The 19721-nt window shown below is 43.7% G+C and overlaps 1 protein-coding gene across 1 annotated transcript in view; it reads right to left on the bottom strand.

Annotated features, from left to right (window-relative positions):
- Positions 1–19721, bottom strand: part of RBM6 (RNA binding motif protein 6) — a 689827-nt gene that overhangs the window by 36596 nt on the left and 633510 nt on the right. The window contains exons 14-15 of the mRNA XM_044078933.1: positions 17315–17389; positions 5811–5917 (exon numbers count right to left, since the gene is read on the bottom strand). Coding sequence (XP_043934868.1) covers positions 5811–5917; positions 17315–17389 — 182 coding nt within the window. The remainder of the gene's footprint in view (positions 1–5810; positions 5918–17314; positions 17390–19721) is intronic.

Raw genomic sequence — 19721 nt, 5'->3', positions numbered from 1 at the left:
GTCAGATTTCCTGATGGCTTTTTCTGTCCAGATAGTAACAAAGTTGCCTATGAATGTTTTAGAAAAGCAAAATAACCCCCCCCCACACACACACACACATTTTGTGGGCTTGGAGAGAATATAGGCAGATGTATAGCTTGATTTAAAAGGACAATTAGTCCTGAGAGAGAGAAACTGCAGGACCAAAGATGAGAAAGGGTTCCATTGCCACGAGAGGCTGGAGTTCTGAAACTCTCTTAGCTGAAGTGATAGCTAGTAAGAAGGCAGTGCTCCACATGAGGAATTTTAAGTCTGAAGAAGCTGGTTCAAAAGGAAGTGTAAGCCTTTCCAGAACAAAGGTTAGTATGTAGGGTAGTTTATTGGGTCTCCTGGGAGGTCTGATGTGGATGACCCCTCTAAGGAGCTGTTTGACCAGCATATGTGAAAAGATAGGGGTGTGGGCAGGAAGGCAGGCTGAGACAGCTGAATAATGAATCTGTAACTGAGTAAGAAAGGCCTTAGTCAAAGAGATTTGCCAGAGAGGACACGATGATAGGGATCTTGGCCTTGATGAAGTCATGATTATGCTGTTTATGCCAAATTGAAAAAAGTGGCATGTTTTTCTGCATAGGGTTACCTGCTGCTAGGCCTTCTGCCTTTCCTTAGGATGTCCTGCACCTGCTTATGTAGGGGGAGACCCCCCCCCCCGGGTTAAGGTATCCTCCAAGCTGATCGATTGAGAGTTTGCAGGTTGGGGTGTATGATATGTCCCTTGTGCTGAGTTCCAAGATTTAGACTTTGTGGTAATATTTAAGAAGAAGAAGGTAGCAGTGCTGCCTTGGCCAGTCTGGAGCTATAAGTATGACCCTTGGGTGCTCTTTTCTGATTTTTTGGAGAACCCTGGGAAGTAAGGACATTGGTGGGAAGGCATAGAAGAACAGGCCTACATGAATAGGCCTGTCTATGCAAATGAGAAACCATCTGTTTTCCAGGCTGAGAGATTCTTGTTCAAGGACCAGAACCTTTTCAATTGTATGTTCTCCCCAGTGGAGAAGAGGTCTACCTGTGGGGTCCCCCATTTTTTGGCTATGTTGTTAATGATCTACCAATGCAACTGCCTCTTGTGGACGTCTACAGGCTTCTGCTGAGTTGGTCTGCCCATTGGTTGTGCAAACCCTGGAGGTATTCAGCCAATAGGTGCACTTCCCTGGAGTCAGCTGAGTTCCCTACTTCCACTGCTAGGCGACAAAGATGGCTTTCCCCCTTGTTTTTGCACCATAGGATTGTGGTACTGTCTGTATCCATGACTAGCACCCCTGGTTTCAACTTCTCTCTGAATGCTGGCAAAGCCCTTTGTGCTGCCACTATCTCCATCAAGTTTATGTGTTTGCCTTTAATCCTGTGTTCCCACTTCCACTGGGTCTGTAATTGACTGAAGAGTGCTCCTCAAGCTGAATCCGAGTCGTCTGTGGTACAGCTTGTTGCAAAGCTGAATGGCAGGCCTGGGTTTAGAGTGCAGGCCTTGGTCAACCATGCACATTTGCCTTTGAGGCCAGGTATCAGCCTTACCTTGGCAGACAGTGGTTGTGCATGCTGGCTCCACACATTTTTGAGGTGCCATTGTCATTCTCTCATGTGTATCCTGCCCAGGGAATCATGAGGGTGAAAGAGTCCATGTAACTCAGTGTCTGGGGAAACTCCCTGGCAGTAAGAATATTGCTGTCCACAATTTTTGTAAAAGTTATTTTTCAGGAAGGATACCTTGTCGGAAGGCAAGAAGGCCTCTTTAAGGGTTGAGGCCAGCAGAACCCCCAAGAACAATATACTGGTTGTGAGTAGAGTTTGGGATTCTTGATGATTTATGGTGAATCTCAGGAAGGTAAATATGGTCTGGGTGAACATCAAGTCTGTCCGGAGTAGTGCCAGGCTTGCAGACTGGATGAGGCAATCATTCAGATAGGGGTAAATTAGTACCTTTTTTTTTTTTTTGCAGTAGGCAATAAGCAGAGTTCATAATTTTTTGAATACCCTGGAAGCATTAGATAAGTCAAAGGGGGCACAGACCAAAAATGAAAAGGTATGGAACTTGCTCTGATGCTCAAGAATCCTCTGCTTGATTCTACTATAGGAATATGCAAGTATGCTTGCTTTAGATCTAGAATCCTCATGAAAGCTTTGGGGCAAACATGGACAGGAGTTACTGAAGGTGTCAGCATCCTGAATTTGGGAACCTCCAGGAATAAGCTGAGGGTAGATAGGTGCAACATATAACAGAACAGGTCTTCTTTTCTTGGGACCAGGAACAGTCTTGAGTGAAAGCTCCATCCTATTTGATGTAGAGGGACTGCTTCCACTTAACCCTGTACACGTAGTGATTCTATATGTGAAAGAGCCTCTGCTTTTTGGGATGGTAGTATATCTGGGAAGCCTAAATGTTTTTTGGGGGGGGGTGTATGAATTTGAGTTGATATCCCTTGGAAATTAAATTCAGTACCCACTAGTATGAATGAATGAGAGGTCAATTTTCTCTAAATAGTGCCAGTCTTCCTCCCATTCTGAGACCAGGCTGGGAGGGAGGGAAGGGAAGGGGGGGGGGGAACGTGGCCATGAAAGAGACATGACTGCTCCCTACTAGAGACCTGTAAGAAGGGGGAGGGCATGAGAGAGTCATGACTGCTCCCTACTAGAGACCTGTACGGAAGGGGGGTATGAAAGAGTCACAACTGCTCCCTGCTAGGGACCTGTGCAGTGGAAGTCTCTGTTCTTGAAGTAGAGTGGCTTTGCATGAGTCTCTGGCACTGACGCTGGTCCCCTTTCCTGTGAGCCTCTCTTTCACCTGCTTTGGGTTGGGAAAGACCAGTGTTTACTGGGATACTTTCTACTGACACGTGAGGGCTGTATCTGCAAAAAATCTTTGACTGTCTGCATTGACATGACTTTGCCCTCCAATTTTTTTGAGCACAGCTTGTGCTTTAGGGCCGAAGAAGAACTCCTTATCCAAGGGAGCATCCAAAAGAATGGATTTAATATGTTCCAGGAGGGCTTGTTCCCTTAGCCATGCGTACCTCCTAATGGCAGATCCAGTGGCTACAGCCCTGCTGACAGCCTACAAAGCATCAAATCCACAGTGTAAGGAATGCTTGGCTACTTGTAAAGTAGAGCTGCAAATGTCCAGTCATTTCTTTAGATAAGCTCTTATTTTCAATGGTCAAAAGCTTTTGTCTCATCTGTTCCAGTACAGTCTCTTGGTATTTCATTATGTGAAGCTGGCAGTTTAAAGCCCTCACAGATAGAGTGGCAGAAGTGTATACCTTTTTGCCAAATCTATCAAAGACTCTGTCTTCTTTATCAGTGGGCAGGGGTTTCTGGATGTGCTGGCTCTGGCACCTTTGGGTCTAGGAATGACAACCTCTGGGTCAGCTGAAGGGTTTTTAAAAAGGTGCTTATGTGAATCCATAACCTTGTAAAAAGTGTCAGATTTCCAGGGTCCAGAAGGAAGGGAATCTGGCTTCAAAGACCATTCCTGGAAAACATCATCAACACCTCCAAAACTGGAGGAACAGCACAAAGTTTATCTTCAGACAGGTTGAGAAATTCCCTGACTCTTTTCTTAGATTGGGGATAGTCCCAATGAAAATGTTCCTCCAGGGAGTGTAAAGCTTCCCCAAAGGATAGATCTGGAGAAGGGGAGGCAGAAGGCAAAGTTTCCTTTGAGTCAGACTCCTGAAACGATGCCAAAGAGGGATCCTCTTCAAAAACTGAATCCTCTTGGTCAGAGTCTTCCACTGACTCAAAAGGAGCAGTAAGAACCTCTGGGATTGGATCTTTTTCTTTTTCCATGGGGGGGGGGGGGGCATTCAGGGAGACGACTGTCTACCTCTAACCAGGAAAAAACTATCCTCTGCTAATCTAACCAAATACTGCTGATAGGTCTGTAATGGAGAGAAGATGGATTCCTGGGAACAGTCCTTTGTTAAGGCTTGGGGACATCAGAAGCATGGACGCCCATACTCTCAGAACTGTAGTGGTAGTGTGCTGTTCGCCAGAAGCAAAGGCCTGCAAAGTGGTCCTGGACCCAACCGATGAACGCAAATCCAAGAGTTGTGCAGATGATGAGGGGACCGACAGCATATCAGACTCTGAATGGGTCTCGATAGAGGCCTTCACCACCACCTCGGTTGCAGGAGGGGACTGCGAAATCTCCTCATCGACTTCTGCAATAACTAGCCTTGGAGGGATGTCTTCAGAAGGCCTGAGTTGGGGCCATTTGCGTTTAGGAAGATTGATGCTGGGATGACTACCGCACACCATACCACGTGGAGAAGCTGGGTACTTGCTAACGAACTTAGCTAAAATGTCTGCCCTACGTCCAATGGTCCTAGAATTGAATTGGGTGCAGAAACGACAATTAGGGACATCATGGTCTGGGCCCAAACAGATAAAACAGAAGGAGTGGAAGTCTTGCTGTGGGATTTGTTTACCACACTAGAGACAGTTAAAAGAGAAGAGTTCTCCAATGGGGAACTTAGCTTTCTGAAGTTTCTCTCTCTGGTGTGGACTGACTGACGCACATACTGGATGTCTGCTTCAGACTCCAACGGCAAGAAAGAACTGAGGTGATGATGTCGGCGGACTCCATTTATACCCCAGCGTACTGGTGTCAGGTTAAGGCGTTCACCAGTTGTAGGAGGACGGAAAATTCTTACTTTAGTAGTCAGGCCAGCCAAGGGCTATTACGGCGGGAAATCCCACAACTTAGTACTGCAACAGTGAAACACGAAGAACACATCGTACCTTTTACATGGATGGCAAGCGCCCTCGCCCAAACTAATATAATTAATGCTGATACTGCACTTCCTCTAGGGAAACCGTCACTCAGGACAGAGTCAACAAACACACACCTCACAAAACATTCACTCATCACAAGCACACACACAACATAAGCACTTCTTATATACAGCAAGTCCTAAATGCATCAAAAGCTACCCCACCACCCACTCAAAAACCCTGAGATCCCTCATTCACTCAGTGGTATTCACACACACACCTCACTTTTCACCCATTTACTCACACTCACTTTTTCACAAGGACAAGACAGACAGAGACACACACACTATGAACCAGTCAAGAGACCTGACAATTCACTCACTCAGTGGCATTAACACACACACACACTTCAAGCACTTGTAGCACAACACACTCAGAAAATCACCCTACAGCACCAGCACTCTAGAAAACAAGCAGATCGATCCCTGCTCAATGTTTAACATTTCAGCCCCCCCCACACACACACACACACACAGGGCACCTTTCTGACTAGTAAACAAACAGTCACATAAACTCACCTCTCATGTCTTTACCCTTGCCCCCACATACACGCAACCATACATGCAAACAGTAACACTTGTGTTACAAGTAAGCATGAAAACATGCAAATCCCAAAATCTGTTCTATACAGCAAGAAAATTACTATACTGGACATATTCCACCCATCTGCACACACACACACACACACACACACACAAAAAACATTGTTTACCCAACCAGTATACATTTTCAAGTGTACTTTCAAACTGCTGAATTACAGCCAGACAACCAGCATATGACTACAGGGATATGATAGAAAGGCCAACACTTGAAAATATTAGCAACAATTCAAACACTTATTGAATTACTCTGTAGACTGCTCAGTGCCACATCACAGCACAAAGCTTCATGAAGTAGGACCAACTAAAATGCCATTATAGTAATCACGCTGGTACTGGCTCTGATGTAAAGTACACAATGACAGAAACCAACATGCAGAAACGGAGAGGAGTGACAGTACTTACTCTTCCATATCGGAGGCATACTTCACTCTTTTTTTCTCTGTTGGTGCTAATGAGGCTGTTTCAAGTGCTCGCTCCTTCTTCAGCGCTGGGCGCTTTTTGCCTTTTACCTGCAAGGGAATTAGGAGAGAGAGATCATTAGAAGTCATGTTACAAAATACTGGGAATCAGAATGACTTGGCCTGCAATGCCACCATGGGGTGATGACATGGAAACAATAGCAAAGTAACAGATGCTACTTCAGACTCTGACAAATCCATCTTGCTGTCATCTTTTCCTTTACCACTTCCTTCAGTTCTCTTTTACTTAATACTATTTGATGATCAGGTGGGGTGAAATGGTTTTCAGTTACAACCCCTTTCACCTAGTAGAGCCCCTTTTGAATATTCCGTTTATGCACAAAATAGATGCTTCATGCAAAGATTTTCAGCAGCATGAGACTACTGAATGCAAAAAGTCATGCCTACTGTGGTCTGAACATAGCACATCCCCTGAATGTGACAGTCGGCCTGGAAAATGAACATTTCATATCATAGCAGTCAGCGGAAGTAATGGCATCATAGCAGTCAGCGGAAGTAATGGTATCATAGCAGTCAGCGGAAGTAATGGTATCATAGCAGTCAGCGGAAGTAATAGTATCACAGCAGTCAGCGGAAGTAATGGTATCATACCAGTCAGCGGAAGTAATGCTATCATAGCAGTCAGTGGAAGTAATGGTATCATAGCAAAAGTAATGGTATCATAGCAGTCAGCGGAAGTAATGGTATCATAGCAGTCAGCGGAAGTAATGGTATCATAGCAGTCAGCGGAAGTAATGGTATCATAGCAGTCAGCGGAAGTAATAGTATCACAGCAGTCAGCGGAAGTAATGGTATCATAGCAGTCAGCGGAAGTAATGGTATCATAGCAGTCAGCGGAAGTAATGGTATCATAGCAGTCAGCGGAAGTAATGGCATCATAGCAGTCAGCGGAAGTAATGGTATCATACCAGTCAGCGGAAGTAATGGTATCATAGCAGTCAGCGGAAGTAATGGTATCATAGCAGTCAGCGGAAGTAATGGTATCATAGCAGTCAGCGGAAGTAATGGCAAGCTTCAGATAAACTGTACTACCGATGCAAGAAAATGACATGCCCACATTTCAAATATAAGGATAGATATTCTTTTTAATTTTGCTGAATGCTTATGGTTCATAATACTGTCACAAGAATGGATGCCATTCATAAATCAAGATACAGTTAAAGCCATAAAATTAATATTGCTTCAGTCTTTTATGTTTAACAAAAGTGATCTTCCTAGCACCAGTAACAAACTTGAAATGCCTCCTTCTGTAGTCGATATGGCATTACCTGTACTGGTGGCATACTTAAACATGCTTAGAAATTCTTTTTTAATTACTCCACTCAGCCCTCTTACTACTGGAACTATTTGGATGCCCTTATTTCACACACTGCTCCAGCTTCTTCCTCTTTTTTCTGCAAATGTTTAGAATCTATAAAACTGTGACCAGGGTGGACTCCATTCCCAAATAAGGATATAAAGTTCATGAAATTAGTACTGATTTATTCTCTGATTTATGCCCAGAATGTTCTGTTCTTCTTGGGCCTGCAATAACTGCTTTCTTCTGCAGTTCAAATTGAGTTAACTGTACTGGTAGTATATATTTATCTATTAACCAAATTTCCGCTACTAATACTGTAACTATCTGTGTGTCCTTATACCACAATGCCCTGTTTTTACTTACATGCCCTAATATTTTTCACTTTATCTATATGAAGGACACTTTAGTCACTGTGTACAGCGACTTCAATAATTAACACTGTTTTGTCTCATATTTGTTTTTCTTGTTCCTACTTTCTTAACTGTTGGCACTGACTGGTCTCATGTAATCATAACTTCTTAATTTTCAGTAATTCCTTTTTTTTTCAACTTTAAAGAATTGACTGTCTTTAGGCTGGAGCCTCTGATGTGAAGGGCAGTTCTTGAGAACACAATAAATAAAGTGATCTCCTGGGGGAAAGATCACCTCTGCTACAATACACAACACTGGAATGGAAAACTTATTTAGTAATAATGCATCTGGGTATAGCTTATGGGTAAAGTAGGAATACACCTTCAATTCCACTGATCCTACTGTCAGACCAACTCGATTTCAGTTACAACACCCCCCCCCCAAAAAAAAAACTACACACAGAGATACCAGCTCCAGCTCAGCTTTTGAACCCTACTAGCACAGGACGGGCAAAATACAAAGGGCAGTGGTTGCTGTCCATTTCTTATGCACTCCTTACCAAAAATGGAGGTATAAGCGGTACTGTAAGTTGTAACAATTCAAAAACAAACAAAAAAAAGACATTTTGAAGATTGTGAAGCACACTGTTAATGTGTTTCAAATATTTCTGCAGGGCAATTCTGTCCTCATCACTTTCTGATTTAGGGGGCTGTACCACAACCCACACCCTTACTACTTGTAAAAACTAACTTCAGGATCCAGAGTCGGGGAAACACTCCAAGGTACTGCAATATCACACAAGTTATGTGTTCCTCTCATTCATACTACAGTTTTCCAAATTTTAGTGGGCATTCCTTTCCTGACCACTCACAGACTAAAGGTTTGTAACTACCTTCAGGGATTTAACAAAACATAAAACCTTGCAGGTGCTTTCCTACAAACTCAGGCCACCTATGCAATGGTAATTCAACTGAACAGATCCCCATCTGTTTTGAGTCCTTGTGCCACAACATGTTCACATTGAAAAGTACTCCTCTGAAGCTTGTCCAGGGGCAACTCTGTTATACCCTTATGAAATGTCTTGGGCTGACTACTACTTAGGAAAGCCACTCCTGGTTTCATCCTGGAGTTGGTACCGCTTCTGGCCTGTCCTTTTCCATTGTTCACAAGCAATGTATTGAAGCATTACTGTGAAGGTTTCTATGCATCTCTTGGCTAAAGAAGCAATGTTCTTGTTGTTTTGTTCACCAGAATGACAAATCTAGAAATCAGAACAGGATAACTAAAAGGATATTTGTGGAAAAATAAAAGGCTTCCAGAAAGCTCTAGGACACTTTCATGCTCTATGTCACTTCTGTGAATGCCGTTAGAAGGAATTCCTTATGGGGGGAATATACGAAATGACATTCCAAAGTCATCTTTTATATAGAAATGGGGGTCAGTCCTCCAACCCTACCCTGAGCAACCATTGCAGGGAATTAATTTTTATGTAATATATTCAAATGCAATCTCATGGGATAGGAGAAACAGAATTTTTCCTGTGGCAAATTCTCTTCACTCCTTCTCAGCACTAATTCTACTTGCATGCCTTTTGCCAAGCAACCACAACTCGATATGCGACTGATTTATCTCACAAGTCGTAGGATAGCCTGGATAAATCTGTCACAATGATGTAACTAAAACATGCAGCTGTCAAACACCAATCTTAAGACAACACAAAATGTTAGAAAGACTTGTGGTAGACAAAAGAATGAAGTAAAGTGCCAAGTACAATCAGGCAAAAAAACCCTGCCCATCTCTACATAAGGATGTTTCACTGAACAAACTGACCTGTTTGGATTTAATTTTGGGAAGGAAAGCAATTTACTGCTAAACATAAATGTCAACTCTGTCCTAGCTGCAGTGGCCTACACACACACACACACACACACACACACACACACACACACACACACACACACACACACACACACACAGTCAAATAATAAGCATGTTAAAAAAGACTCTATGACAGTGAATATGATAGTACTTGTCATAAGAAACTAAACCTTATAACCATCTGACTAACACGGCAGGAGACCTGACCTCCTGAATGATGCGATGCTTTATCTGATCAGCAGCCTCATAATGAAATGTCCTGCTACTCAATGTGCAGTTTCAGATCCTAGCATAGTCCACCCAATAAAAAGTTAGGAGTACTTCTCCTCTGCCATCCTACGGGTACTGAAGCCTTAAATAGCAACGCCACTCCATTCCTTTCTAGCTCTCTTTCATATTTTGCCGCTACAGTATGAAACTATTTGTCAGACAGCAAATCTTAATGTTCTTTACATGGAGACAACTTTCCTGTCTACCCTTCATTTACACAACGATCAACTAATCTGCAAAAAGGTGCCCATGCATGTACTGCACTCCTTACCCATACGTGGAGCTTTTCTCCCCAGGCCTCTGCTGTGGAACTTTTCTCCCTGGGTCTTTGCTGAAAAAGGAGTGTGTCCAGTCAGACCTTCCCAGTAAACAAATGTAAAACAAATCAAAATAAATAATACCACAGTTCCTTTCTGGGCATTCTGATAAAAAAGTGGTTAAATGCATGTGAAGACTGATAGAGATGGGTGAACACTGCCAGCCTAGCCAGACAGAATTTTGCAGATAATTCTATCATTTGTAAATATGAATGTTGAACTTAAAACAATGTGGCAACATTGCCATCTGCTGTAAAGAAAGCTAAGTCGAGCATTTCTTGTTGGTGCTTTGAAATTAAATTTTTTTCATCACTGCCTTTGATGTTTTACAAGTCGGCTCCAGTCCGGCTAGATGAAGGCTTCCTGTCTGTTGTTTTAAGGCTAAAGTTAATGACCAGAAATTACATGTGGAATGTTCTTTATTGCTCTAAGTGTAAAAGAATGTAAATGCAGTTTCTGTCAGCCTGGGAATTCCAGGAAAGTGTAAAAGAGATGATGTAATGTTTATCAGAACTGCAGTTTCAATTTAAACAGTGAGAACCAGAGATTATTAAGCATTTTTGTCAGACTATCCAACTCAGCACTCTGCTTGTTGTTTTATGTAAGTTATCTTAGAAGTGTGGTTTCTTGTAGAAATAGGTAGGACTATAAAGTTTACACTAAGTGTTTCTCTGTGATGTCAGAACTGTACTAGTGATTTATTTTAAGTATTTCTGTGTGATTTCTGAAATTTTGACTAGCACTGTGTAGTAGAAAGTATTGTCTTGTGGTTTTATTTATTTATTATTAAATATTTTAAAACCTTTTCACTGTGGCTGGTTTGTATGGAGATAATTTAAGCTCTTTAGAGTACTTGTATGCCTTTGGTAAAACTGTGCATAGCCACTCTAATAAGCCTTGACTGTAGTCACACTTACCAACTGATAATCCTTTTAAGGGCCTTTGAGTAGCTGATAATTATTAGCTGGGTGGTGGCAGTAATTATTACCATATAGTCTGGGCAAAAGGGGCACAGCTGGAGAACCTATGCCAGCCTTCTCCAGAAGTGTCTGTGTGGTTGTGTAAACTCTTATCTCAAGGTGTGTGTGTGTCAGCTACTTGCGCAGGGACACGAAGCACTGGTTGGACAGAGAGGGTGCTGGAGGTTTTAGCTTGCCCACTAGGCTGAGATCTGGACCCTATAGCTGTGCCAATGGGGAGTCTTGTTAGGGACCTAGGGAGCGACCAGCCTCAGACTGACTGACATCTCTGTGTGCTCTTAAGGGAAACTGCACTTTACTGCGTGTATTTGTTATCCTTTCCTCTCATATGAGATGCCCTACCTGGTGTTAGTGGTGAGGATTGAGGCTCCTTGATTGCTGGGCCAGGGCACGGGCGTCACAATGCACATCATTTAACAGTTGTACAACTTGAAAGAAAGTCTACAGGGGAAGAAAGTCAGGATTATAACAATGCAGAATACTACATTTGCAGAACAATGCATTTGGTTTGGTTTTCTGCACATCCATGTCTATTCTTTTAAGGCTCTGTTAATCCATCTGAAACAAATTTATCAAGTTTTTACTTGTATTTCTTTATAGACATTTGATTGCCCGGAAGGTCTGGCTGGGTTGGCGCCCATATTCTGCACAGGCCCAGAGAGAAAAGCTCCAAAGAATTATAAAAATATTCTAATAATAATTTTACAAACTTCAAAGATAATACAAAAATATCTACAGTTTAAATAATTATACCAAATTAGACAATGTGAAAACACTGGTTAACGACAGACACAACTTATATGACAATGATTGAATATTTAGAGGAATTTTAGTCAGTTTCGAGAAATTAAAGGCAAGTTAGTATAATACAAACAAGAATATGATGTGAGAGAAAAAACAGGGTTAACGCATATTTAGAGAGTCAGGGGAGATAAACCGATTGAAGTGAGTGAGTGCGGTGTCAGGTATGAACAAGTACTTGTTCATATTTAGGGGCATATGGTTTATCTTGTGGTTGAGCGTGAACAGCACCAGAGTTTGCCTTGGAAGTCTTTCAGAATGGTTTTAAAGGACCGGAGGGAGGGTACTAACCTGACAGACAGAGATAAGGAGTTCCAGGCCTTGGCAACATGGTACGAGTACATACAACACCCAAGAGATTTGATAGGTTTGTGGACAGAGTGGAAGTTTTAGTCATTGGATCATAATGACCAACTGGACAAGCAGATGGATTCTGGATAATTTTATAGACAGCAAGATGCTGCATATATGTTTACTGATGGGGTAGTTCTAACCAATTTAGGTGTTTTACTGCTATACAGAGGTGGGTTCTGAAAAGGCTATTACCTGCACATTTAGGCACTTTATTATATCACTGCTCAAGTTTTGCTTTTTGTGGCATCTGGAGGTCAGTGAGCATGGGAGTGTTACAAAGCAGTGATGGCAGGAGATAAGTAAAAGCAAGTGTAGTTTTAGTTGCATTGATGTTTTCACTCTGTAAAGCAGCAGGTCACATTTAAAATTATCATTCACTATGATCCTAACAATTTGCTATGAAAACTGAATTCAATGGTTGTATTATCATGAGAGAGAATTTAACATTTTGTTTTACATGAAATAGGGGTACAGGGAAAATAGTAGTAGTTATTTTTCTTGGGGGGGGGGGGTTGAGCATAAGTTGTGAGTTACAAAGTTACAAAGCCACGTTTCAGTGGAAAATAAAGCTTCCCCAGTAATTTTTTGACATGTGCTAAGTCGTCTGATGTGCATGAGCGTGGAATCATCTGCATATTGTGTTTGGGAGGCATGCTGTGTGGAGGGTGTTGGTGAGAATGGAGCCTTGTAGTACACCAGTGGTGACTGGGAGGTAAGGAGAGGAGGGCGGAGTGCCATTTTACTGACCGTTACCTACTGGTAGTAGCTTTTGCACCACAGAAGAGTGGATGGAGGTAGATCTAGTGAGGCCATTTGAAGTAGAAGTTTGCTGTGACTAACTATTGAAGGCTTTTGACAAGTCTAGAAACAAGGAGGAGACTAGTTTGCCATTATTACTAGCTTTATTGACAGTATCTATAAAGGCTAGAACTGCAGTGTTACTATTTTTTTTTTTGGAGGGGAGGCAGAAGCTGTGTTGTGTTTGGGATAGGAGATCTTCCTGCAGGAGACAGTTTTGCAATTGTTTTGAAACATTTTTTCAAGTACTTTGGAGGAGGGTCTAAAATTTAGGCAAAGTTCAAAGAACAAAACCACCACCGTAACAGGTACAAGCATGCAAAATCTGAAGGTAATGCTACTCAGTGCTAGAAGTCTTAACCTCAAAATGCACTCTCTCGAGGCACTCCTAAAAATGGAGAACATTGATATCTGTGCAGTAACTGAGACCTGGTTCAAGGCTCCAGAGAGTACCCCTGCAATACCAGGCTACAACTCTTACCACACTTTTCGGACACCAAAGCAGGACCGAAACACTAAAGGTGGAGGAGTGTCAATATTCACCAAGGATATTCACACCACCAGGCTAGTTGCCCAACACAATGCGTCTGAAATTCTCCAGGTGCAACTAACACTAGGTAAGACTGCAATCCAAATTGTAGCTTGCTACAGATCCCCCACCATACCCCAACATTCTCACTACACCTTTCTAAACATACTGGAAAATATTAAGATAGAACCAAACACCCTAATACTGGGTGATTTTTAACTACCCTGCCATTAACTGGGAAAGCTACTCATGTACCAACACCTTTGTCCAACGGTTCTTGGAATTCATAAATTCCAACGCCCTGGATCAACTAATCCACAGTCCCACCAGGGGCTCCAATATCCTAGACCTGGTCATTACCAACATGGGAAATCGATGCTCCACACCTATGGTCACCCCCTCGTTAGTCACGTCTGACCATAAGCTAATCACCCTTAACATCCACATCCCACCCCCACCCCACAGTAAGGAAACCTCCATAAAAAACTTCTCCAAAGCCAACTTCATGCTACTCAAGTCAGAAGTGACAAACTTCATGACACCCATGCAAGGATATTGCCGATATCCTGGCAGATCGATTCAGTGCCAAATTCACCCCCCTCTCACCCCCTAAATGGCCCATCTCGATACCGGAAGATTGCCAAATTCCGGTAATAACGGCCACACAGGTAAAAAAACGCACTCTCCAAAGCTAAGAATACAGCATCCATGGGACCAGATGACATCCCAGGCTGTGTACTACATGAACTACAATATGAACTGGCACCTCACCTAAGTGTCATGTTTAATCATAGCCTCACCTCAGGTTTCATGCCCTCTGAGTGGCGCACAGCTACAGTTATCCCACTCCACAAGGGGGGATCCACCTTGGATCCCGGAAACTACCGTCCCATCAGTCTGACAAGCCTTATCTGCAAGGCCATGGAGCGTATTATCATGGAACTTATAAACAAAGACATTGGCAACCTTCAAACACTGGACCCCACCCAGTTTGGGTTCGGGAAGGGCCGATCTTGTCTCCTGAACTTGACTGACTTCTTTGAATCAGTCTCCAGAGCCATGGACAAGGGTAAGGTGGTCCACACAGCCTATCTAGACCTTGCCAAGGCCTTTGACACCATCCCCCACTCTGGAATCATAGATAAACTTACTAAGCTGGGCATTAATCCCTACGTCACCCAATGGCCTAAATCAGATGTCCTATGCTGACCGCCTTAAAAAACTCCAGCTATACTCTGTCGCATATCGTCTACTCAGAGGCGATCTTTGCTTAACATACAAGGCCATGTCAAACCCAGAGCTGTTGGACATGTTACACTTAAAGAAATCCCAATCCCTCAGAGCCACACGCTCTAGGGATCTAAACCTTGTCATCACAATAAACAAAACATGCTGGAGGGATAGGTTCTTGACCCAGAGACTCCCCAGACTCTGGAATAGATTGCCCATACATGCCAAGCAAAGTGCCTCTTTGGTCCTCTTCAAAAGGAACCTTAACGATTGGATGGGAGAAAGGAAATTCACTCCGGGGATCACGTCAGTCGCCCTGTTAGACAGGGGTCCAGGGAAGTAAATAGTGTGGGAAGAAATAGCCAGGGAATTGTTATGGCTAGGCTTGTATAGGCCCTAGGGCTGATAGGTTCATAGGTTGGTACTAGGCTATTAGTGAAGTCTGCTGAATTTCCTCCTTTGCGTAAGGGAATAATGCTTGATCTTTTTCCAGTAAGAGAAAATGGGGGATTTCTTGACTGACCTATAAGGAATGACACAGAACAGACTGCTATTACATGATAATAATGCGGAATGTCATCAGCTGAAGTACAGCATGGTTTTAATTAATTTAAGAGTAGTTTTATATAGGATGTGGGCATAGGTTTAAAGGTGAAAGTTGATGTGGTGATACGTGGCTGTTGGGCAGGGCTGGGATTATACATTGGGGAATCCCTGGTTACAGATGCTTTACTATCTATGAAATAAAAGTTAAATTGCATTGCGGTTTCCAGTAATGAGTTACTGGGAGGGAGGTTAGGTTAAATTTTGTCAGGGGTGGAAGATTTCTTTAGTGGCTGGCCAGAATTCTTTTAGGGTTGTGTTTATTGTTGTTCTGAATGTTATAGTATATTTTGTCATTTATTTGCTTTTCAGTATGACTCAAGCATTCTGAAGTTTTCAAGATATTGAGGTGTTTTATATTTTTGCTGTTCTTTCCATGATTTTTCTCTATCTTGCATTAGCATTCTGTTCTTTTTGGATAGCCAAGTTGCATTATTTGTTTTTAGTGTCTTCCTTCCAGTAGATGCAAGGCTATGTAAGATATTTAGGAAAGCTGTACTGAATTAATTTACAGCATCATTTAAGGGGCGGATTTTTATGATGTTCCAGTTAACAGACAATAGGGTAGTAATGAACATTTCTGGGTTAAACTTGGACCGGCTGCTTGATGTTTTGTAAACATGCTGCTTAAGTAGCTGTGAGATGTCTGCTTGTACAGATTAGGAGATGATCACTGAGGGAGCCTGACACTGTACCAGTGAAGGTGAAGACGCTAGAGTCTGATACTAGGATCAAGTCTAAAAAGGAATTTGATGTGTTATGATAATGTGTGGGGCTATTCATCAGTTGTGTGAAACTGTAAAAGCACATGATAGATGTAGGGGAGTTAAGAGGTTATGCCCAAATACTCGACACTGGCATCACCTAGTAGCATTTTTATGAGTATCCAGTGTAGGTTATCCTCCAGTGTGGCTGCATAGTCACCACCAGGGATGTAAAGGACAGTAACACGTATTTGTTTTCACCACCAGGGATGTAAAGGACAGTAACACGTGTTTGTTTTCACCACCAGGGATGTAAAGGACAGTAACACGTATTTGTTTTCACCACCAGGGATGTAAAGGACAGTAACACGTATTTGTTTTCACCACCAGGGATGTAAAGGACAGTAACACGTGTTTGTTTTCACCACCAGGGATGTAAAGGACAGTAACACGTATTTGTTTTCACCACCAGGGATGTAAAGGACAGTAACACGTATTTGTTTTCACCACCAGGGATGTAAAGGACAGTAACACGTGTTTGTTTATTGTCAGGAAAGTAATAAGAAGCTGTGCTGAACTGAATTCGGATGTTGACACTTTACTGAGACAGGCAGAACTGGTTGCAAGCACTTGTGCATAAGCACATTACTTGAAGTGGATTGTTGTCATTTTCTTGACCCCCTCCCCAAGTCATTAAACCAATCTATGAGTAAACAACAGTAAGGTAAATCAAAATATCACCACATTTCCACTTTATACTGTAATTACAGATATTACAACTGGAGGGTGCGAGTTTGGAGTAGGTCATGCTGAATTTAAGGCACATTTCAGGTAAAGTGTGAATATGAGGGCTGTGTTGGGTAATCTGGTAGGTCTACTTCTTATGCCCTAATATTAATGGTGGGAATGTTACATTACTGGGGTCTGCGGGTCACCACTGTGGGGGTTAGTGTATTGTATGGAAGGAAACTGTCTTGCTGTTGTAAGTAAAGAAAACTCAAGGTTTTGTGTTTACAACAGTTTGTTTGTTGATGACTTGCATCTGCACACTCTTGCATCCTGTCTAACCTGGAAATGTGCAAGTCTTAGTTGGACACTATACATCATTATATGCTGCTTTTTTGGCTTTTCCCTAGCTGTGTGATATTAATATTATAAGACCTTTAACACTGCAAATCACAAACCCCTCTCCAGCGCGCGCGCACACACACACACACACACACACACACACACACACACACACACACACACACACCACAAATATATACAAAAACAAGCTTTTTAGTCACAGCAGAGCATTCCTACAACTCACCTCTCGCTCCTTTTGTTCCAGATATTCCAGTTCCTGCTGAGACATCTTTATTTGACAATGTATTGCCAAGTTTTGCTGAAAAAAATTAACGAGAGTTTAAAAAGTTACTTTTGCTGGTTACAGGTCACATAAATGTTGTATTAGCAATTAAAAGTAAACAATGGTATGAGGAAAGTCACAGTGCACTAAAAGGAGGCAACAAGCCATGACAAGGTCGGCATAACAGTTTCAATGCATCAGAATAGTTTGTGTCTTTCGGCTTTTCCCGGTTAGGGGTCGCCACAGCAAAACTCCAGTCTGCCAGTGATTGGTAGTGGATTTTTACGTACCGAGTTACCAGCCCTAACATACACCCTTCAATGAAGGCACGCCCCATTCACGTATGCCTCCACACAGAAGATGCTCTAGCTGAGAATCGAATGGGACAACTTCTTGCTATGAGGCGGCAACGCTACCGCAGCACCACCACCGCAGTAAGGTGAAGCAAACTCTCCAGCCATGAATCATAATGGAGAAAAACAAAATTATAGCATCTTAAAAGCATATCTGGCACTGATCCTTTGTGTTAAATCACCTCTTTCATGTGTTCATCTTATACATGTAAAAGTGATGAAAGCAGTGAAAAAATTGTTTAACGGGAGTGGGACTGAAACTAATTTGAAAGTGAAAGCCTTCCATCACTAGCGATGAGAATGCTCTGCACATGCTCTCCACGGGAGCCTTCCATCGCTAGCGATGAGAATGCTCTGCACATGCTCTCCCTGGGAGCCTTCCATCGCTAGCGATGAGAATGCTCTGCACATGCTCTCCCCGGGAGCCTTCCATCGCTAGCGATGAGAATGCTCTGCACATGCTCTCCCCGGGAGCCTTCCATCACTAGAGATGAGAATGCTCTGCACACGCTCTCCCTGGGAGCCTTCCATCGCTAGCGATGAGAATGCTCTGCACATGCTCTCCCCGGGAGCCTTCCATCACTAGAGATGAGAATGCTCTGCACATGCTCTCCATGGGAGCCTTCCATCGCTAGCGATCAGAATGCTCTGCACATGCTCTCCCTGGGAGCCTCCCATCGCTAGCGATGAGAATGCTCTGCACATGCTCTCCCCGGGAGCCTTCCATCGCTAGCGATGAGAATGCTCTGCACATGCTCTCCCTGGGAGCCTCCCATCGCTAGCAGTGAGAATGCACTGCACATGCTCTCCCTGGGAGCCTTCCATCGCTAGCGATGAGAATGCTCTGCACATGCTCTCCCTGGGAGCCTTCCATCGCTAGCGATGAGAATGCTCTGCACATGCTCTCCCTGGGAGCCTTCCATCGCTAGCGATCAGAATGCTCTGCACATGCTCTCCCTGGGAGCCTCCCATCGCTAGCGATGAGAATGCTCTGCACATGCTCTCCCCGGGAGCCTTCCATCGCTAGCGATGAGAATGCTCTGCACATGCTCTCCCTGGGAGCTTTCCATCGCTAGCGATGAGAATGCTCTGCACATGCTCTCCCTGGAAGCCTTCCATCGCTAGCGATGAGAATGCTCTGCACATGCTCTTCCTGGGAGCCTTCCATCACTAGCGATGAGAATGCTCTGCACACGCTCTCCCTTGGAGCCTTCCATCACTAGCGATCAGAATGCACTGCACATGCTCTCCCTGGGAGCCTTCCATCGCTAGCAATGAGAATGCTCTGCATATGCTCTCCCTGGGAGCCTTCCATCACTAGAGATGAGAATGCTCTGCACACGCTCTCCCTGGGAGCCTTCCATCGCTAGCAATGAGAATGCTCTGCACATGGTCTCCCTGGGAGCCTTCCATCACTAGAGATGAGAATGCTCTGCACACGCTCTCCCTGGGAGCCTTCCATCACTAGAGATGAGAATGCTCTGCACATGGTCTCCCTGGGAGCCTTCCATCACTAGAGATGAGAATGCTCTGCACATGCTCTCCCTGGGAGCCTCCCATCGCTAGCAGTGAGAATGCTCTCCCCGGGAGCCTTCCATCGCTAGCAATGAGAATGCTCTGCACATGCTCTCCCTGGGAGCCTTCCATCGCTAGCGATGAGAATGCTCTGCACATGCTCTCCATGGGAGCCTTCCATCGCTAGCGATGAGAATGCTCTGCACATGCTCTCACTGGGAGCCTTCCATCGCTAGCGATGAGAATGCTCTGCACATGATCTCCCTGGGAGCCTTCCATCGCTAGCGATGAGAATGCTCTGCACATGCTCTCCCTGGGAGCCTCCCATCGCTAGCAGTGAGAATGCTCTCCCCGGGAGCCTTCCATCGCTAGCGATGAGAATGCTCTGCACATGATCTCCCTGGGAGCCTTCCATCGCTAGCGATGAGAATGCTCTGCACATGCTCTCCCTGGGAGCCTCCCATCGCTAGCAGTGAGAATGCTCTCCCCGGGAGCCTTCC

This window comes from Protopterus annectens, chromosome 7.part1, assembly GCF_019279795.1.
Source record: "Protopterus annectens isolate FY-2018-M chromosome 7.part1, PAN1.0, whole genome shotgun sequence".
Taxonomy (NCBI): domain Eukaryota; kingdom Metazoa; phylum Chordata; order Ceratodontiformes; family Protopteridae; genus Protopterus; species Protopterus annectens.
The sequence above is the reverse complement of the archived record's forward strand: the minus strand, read 5'-3'. Positions and strand labels throughout refer to the sequence as shown.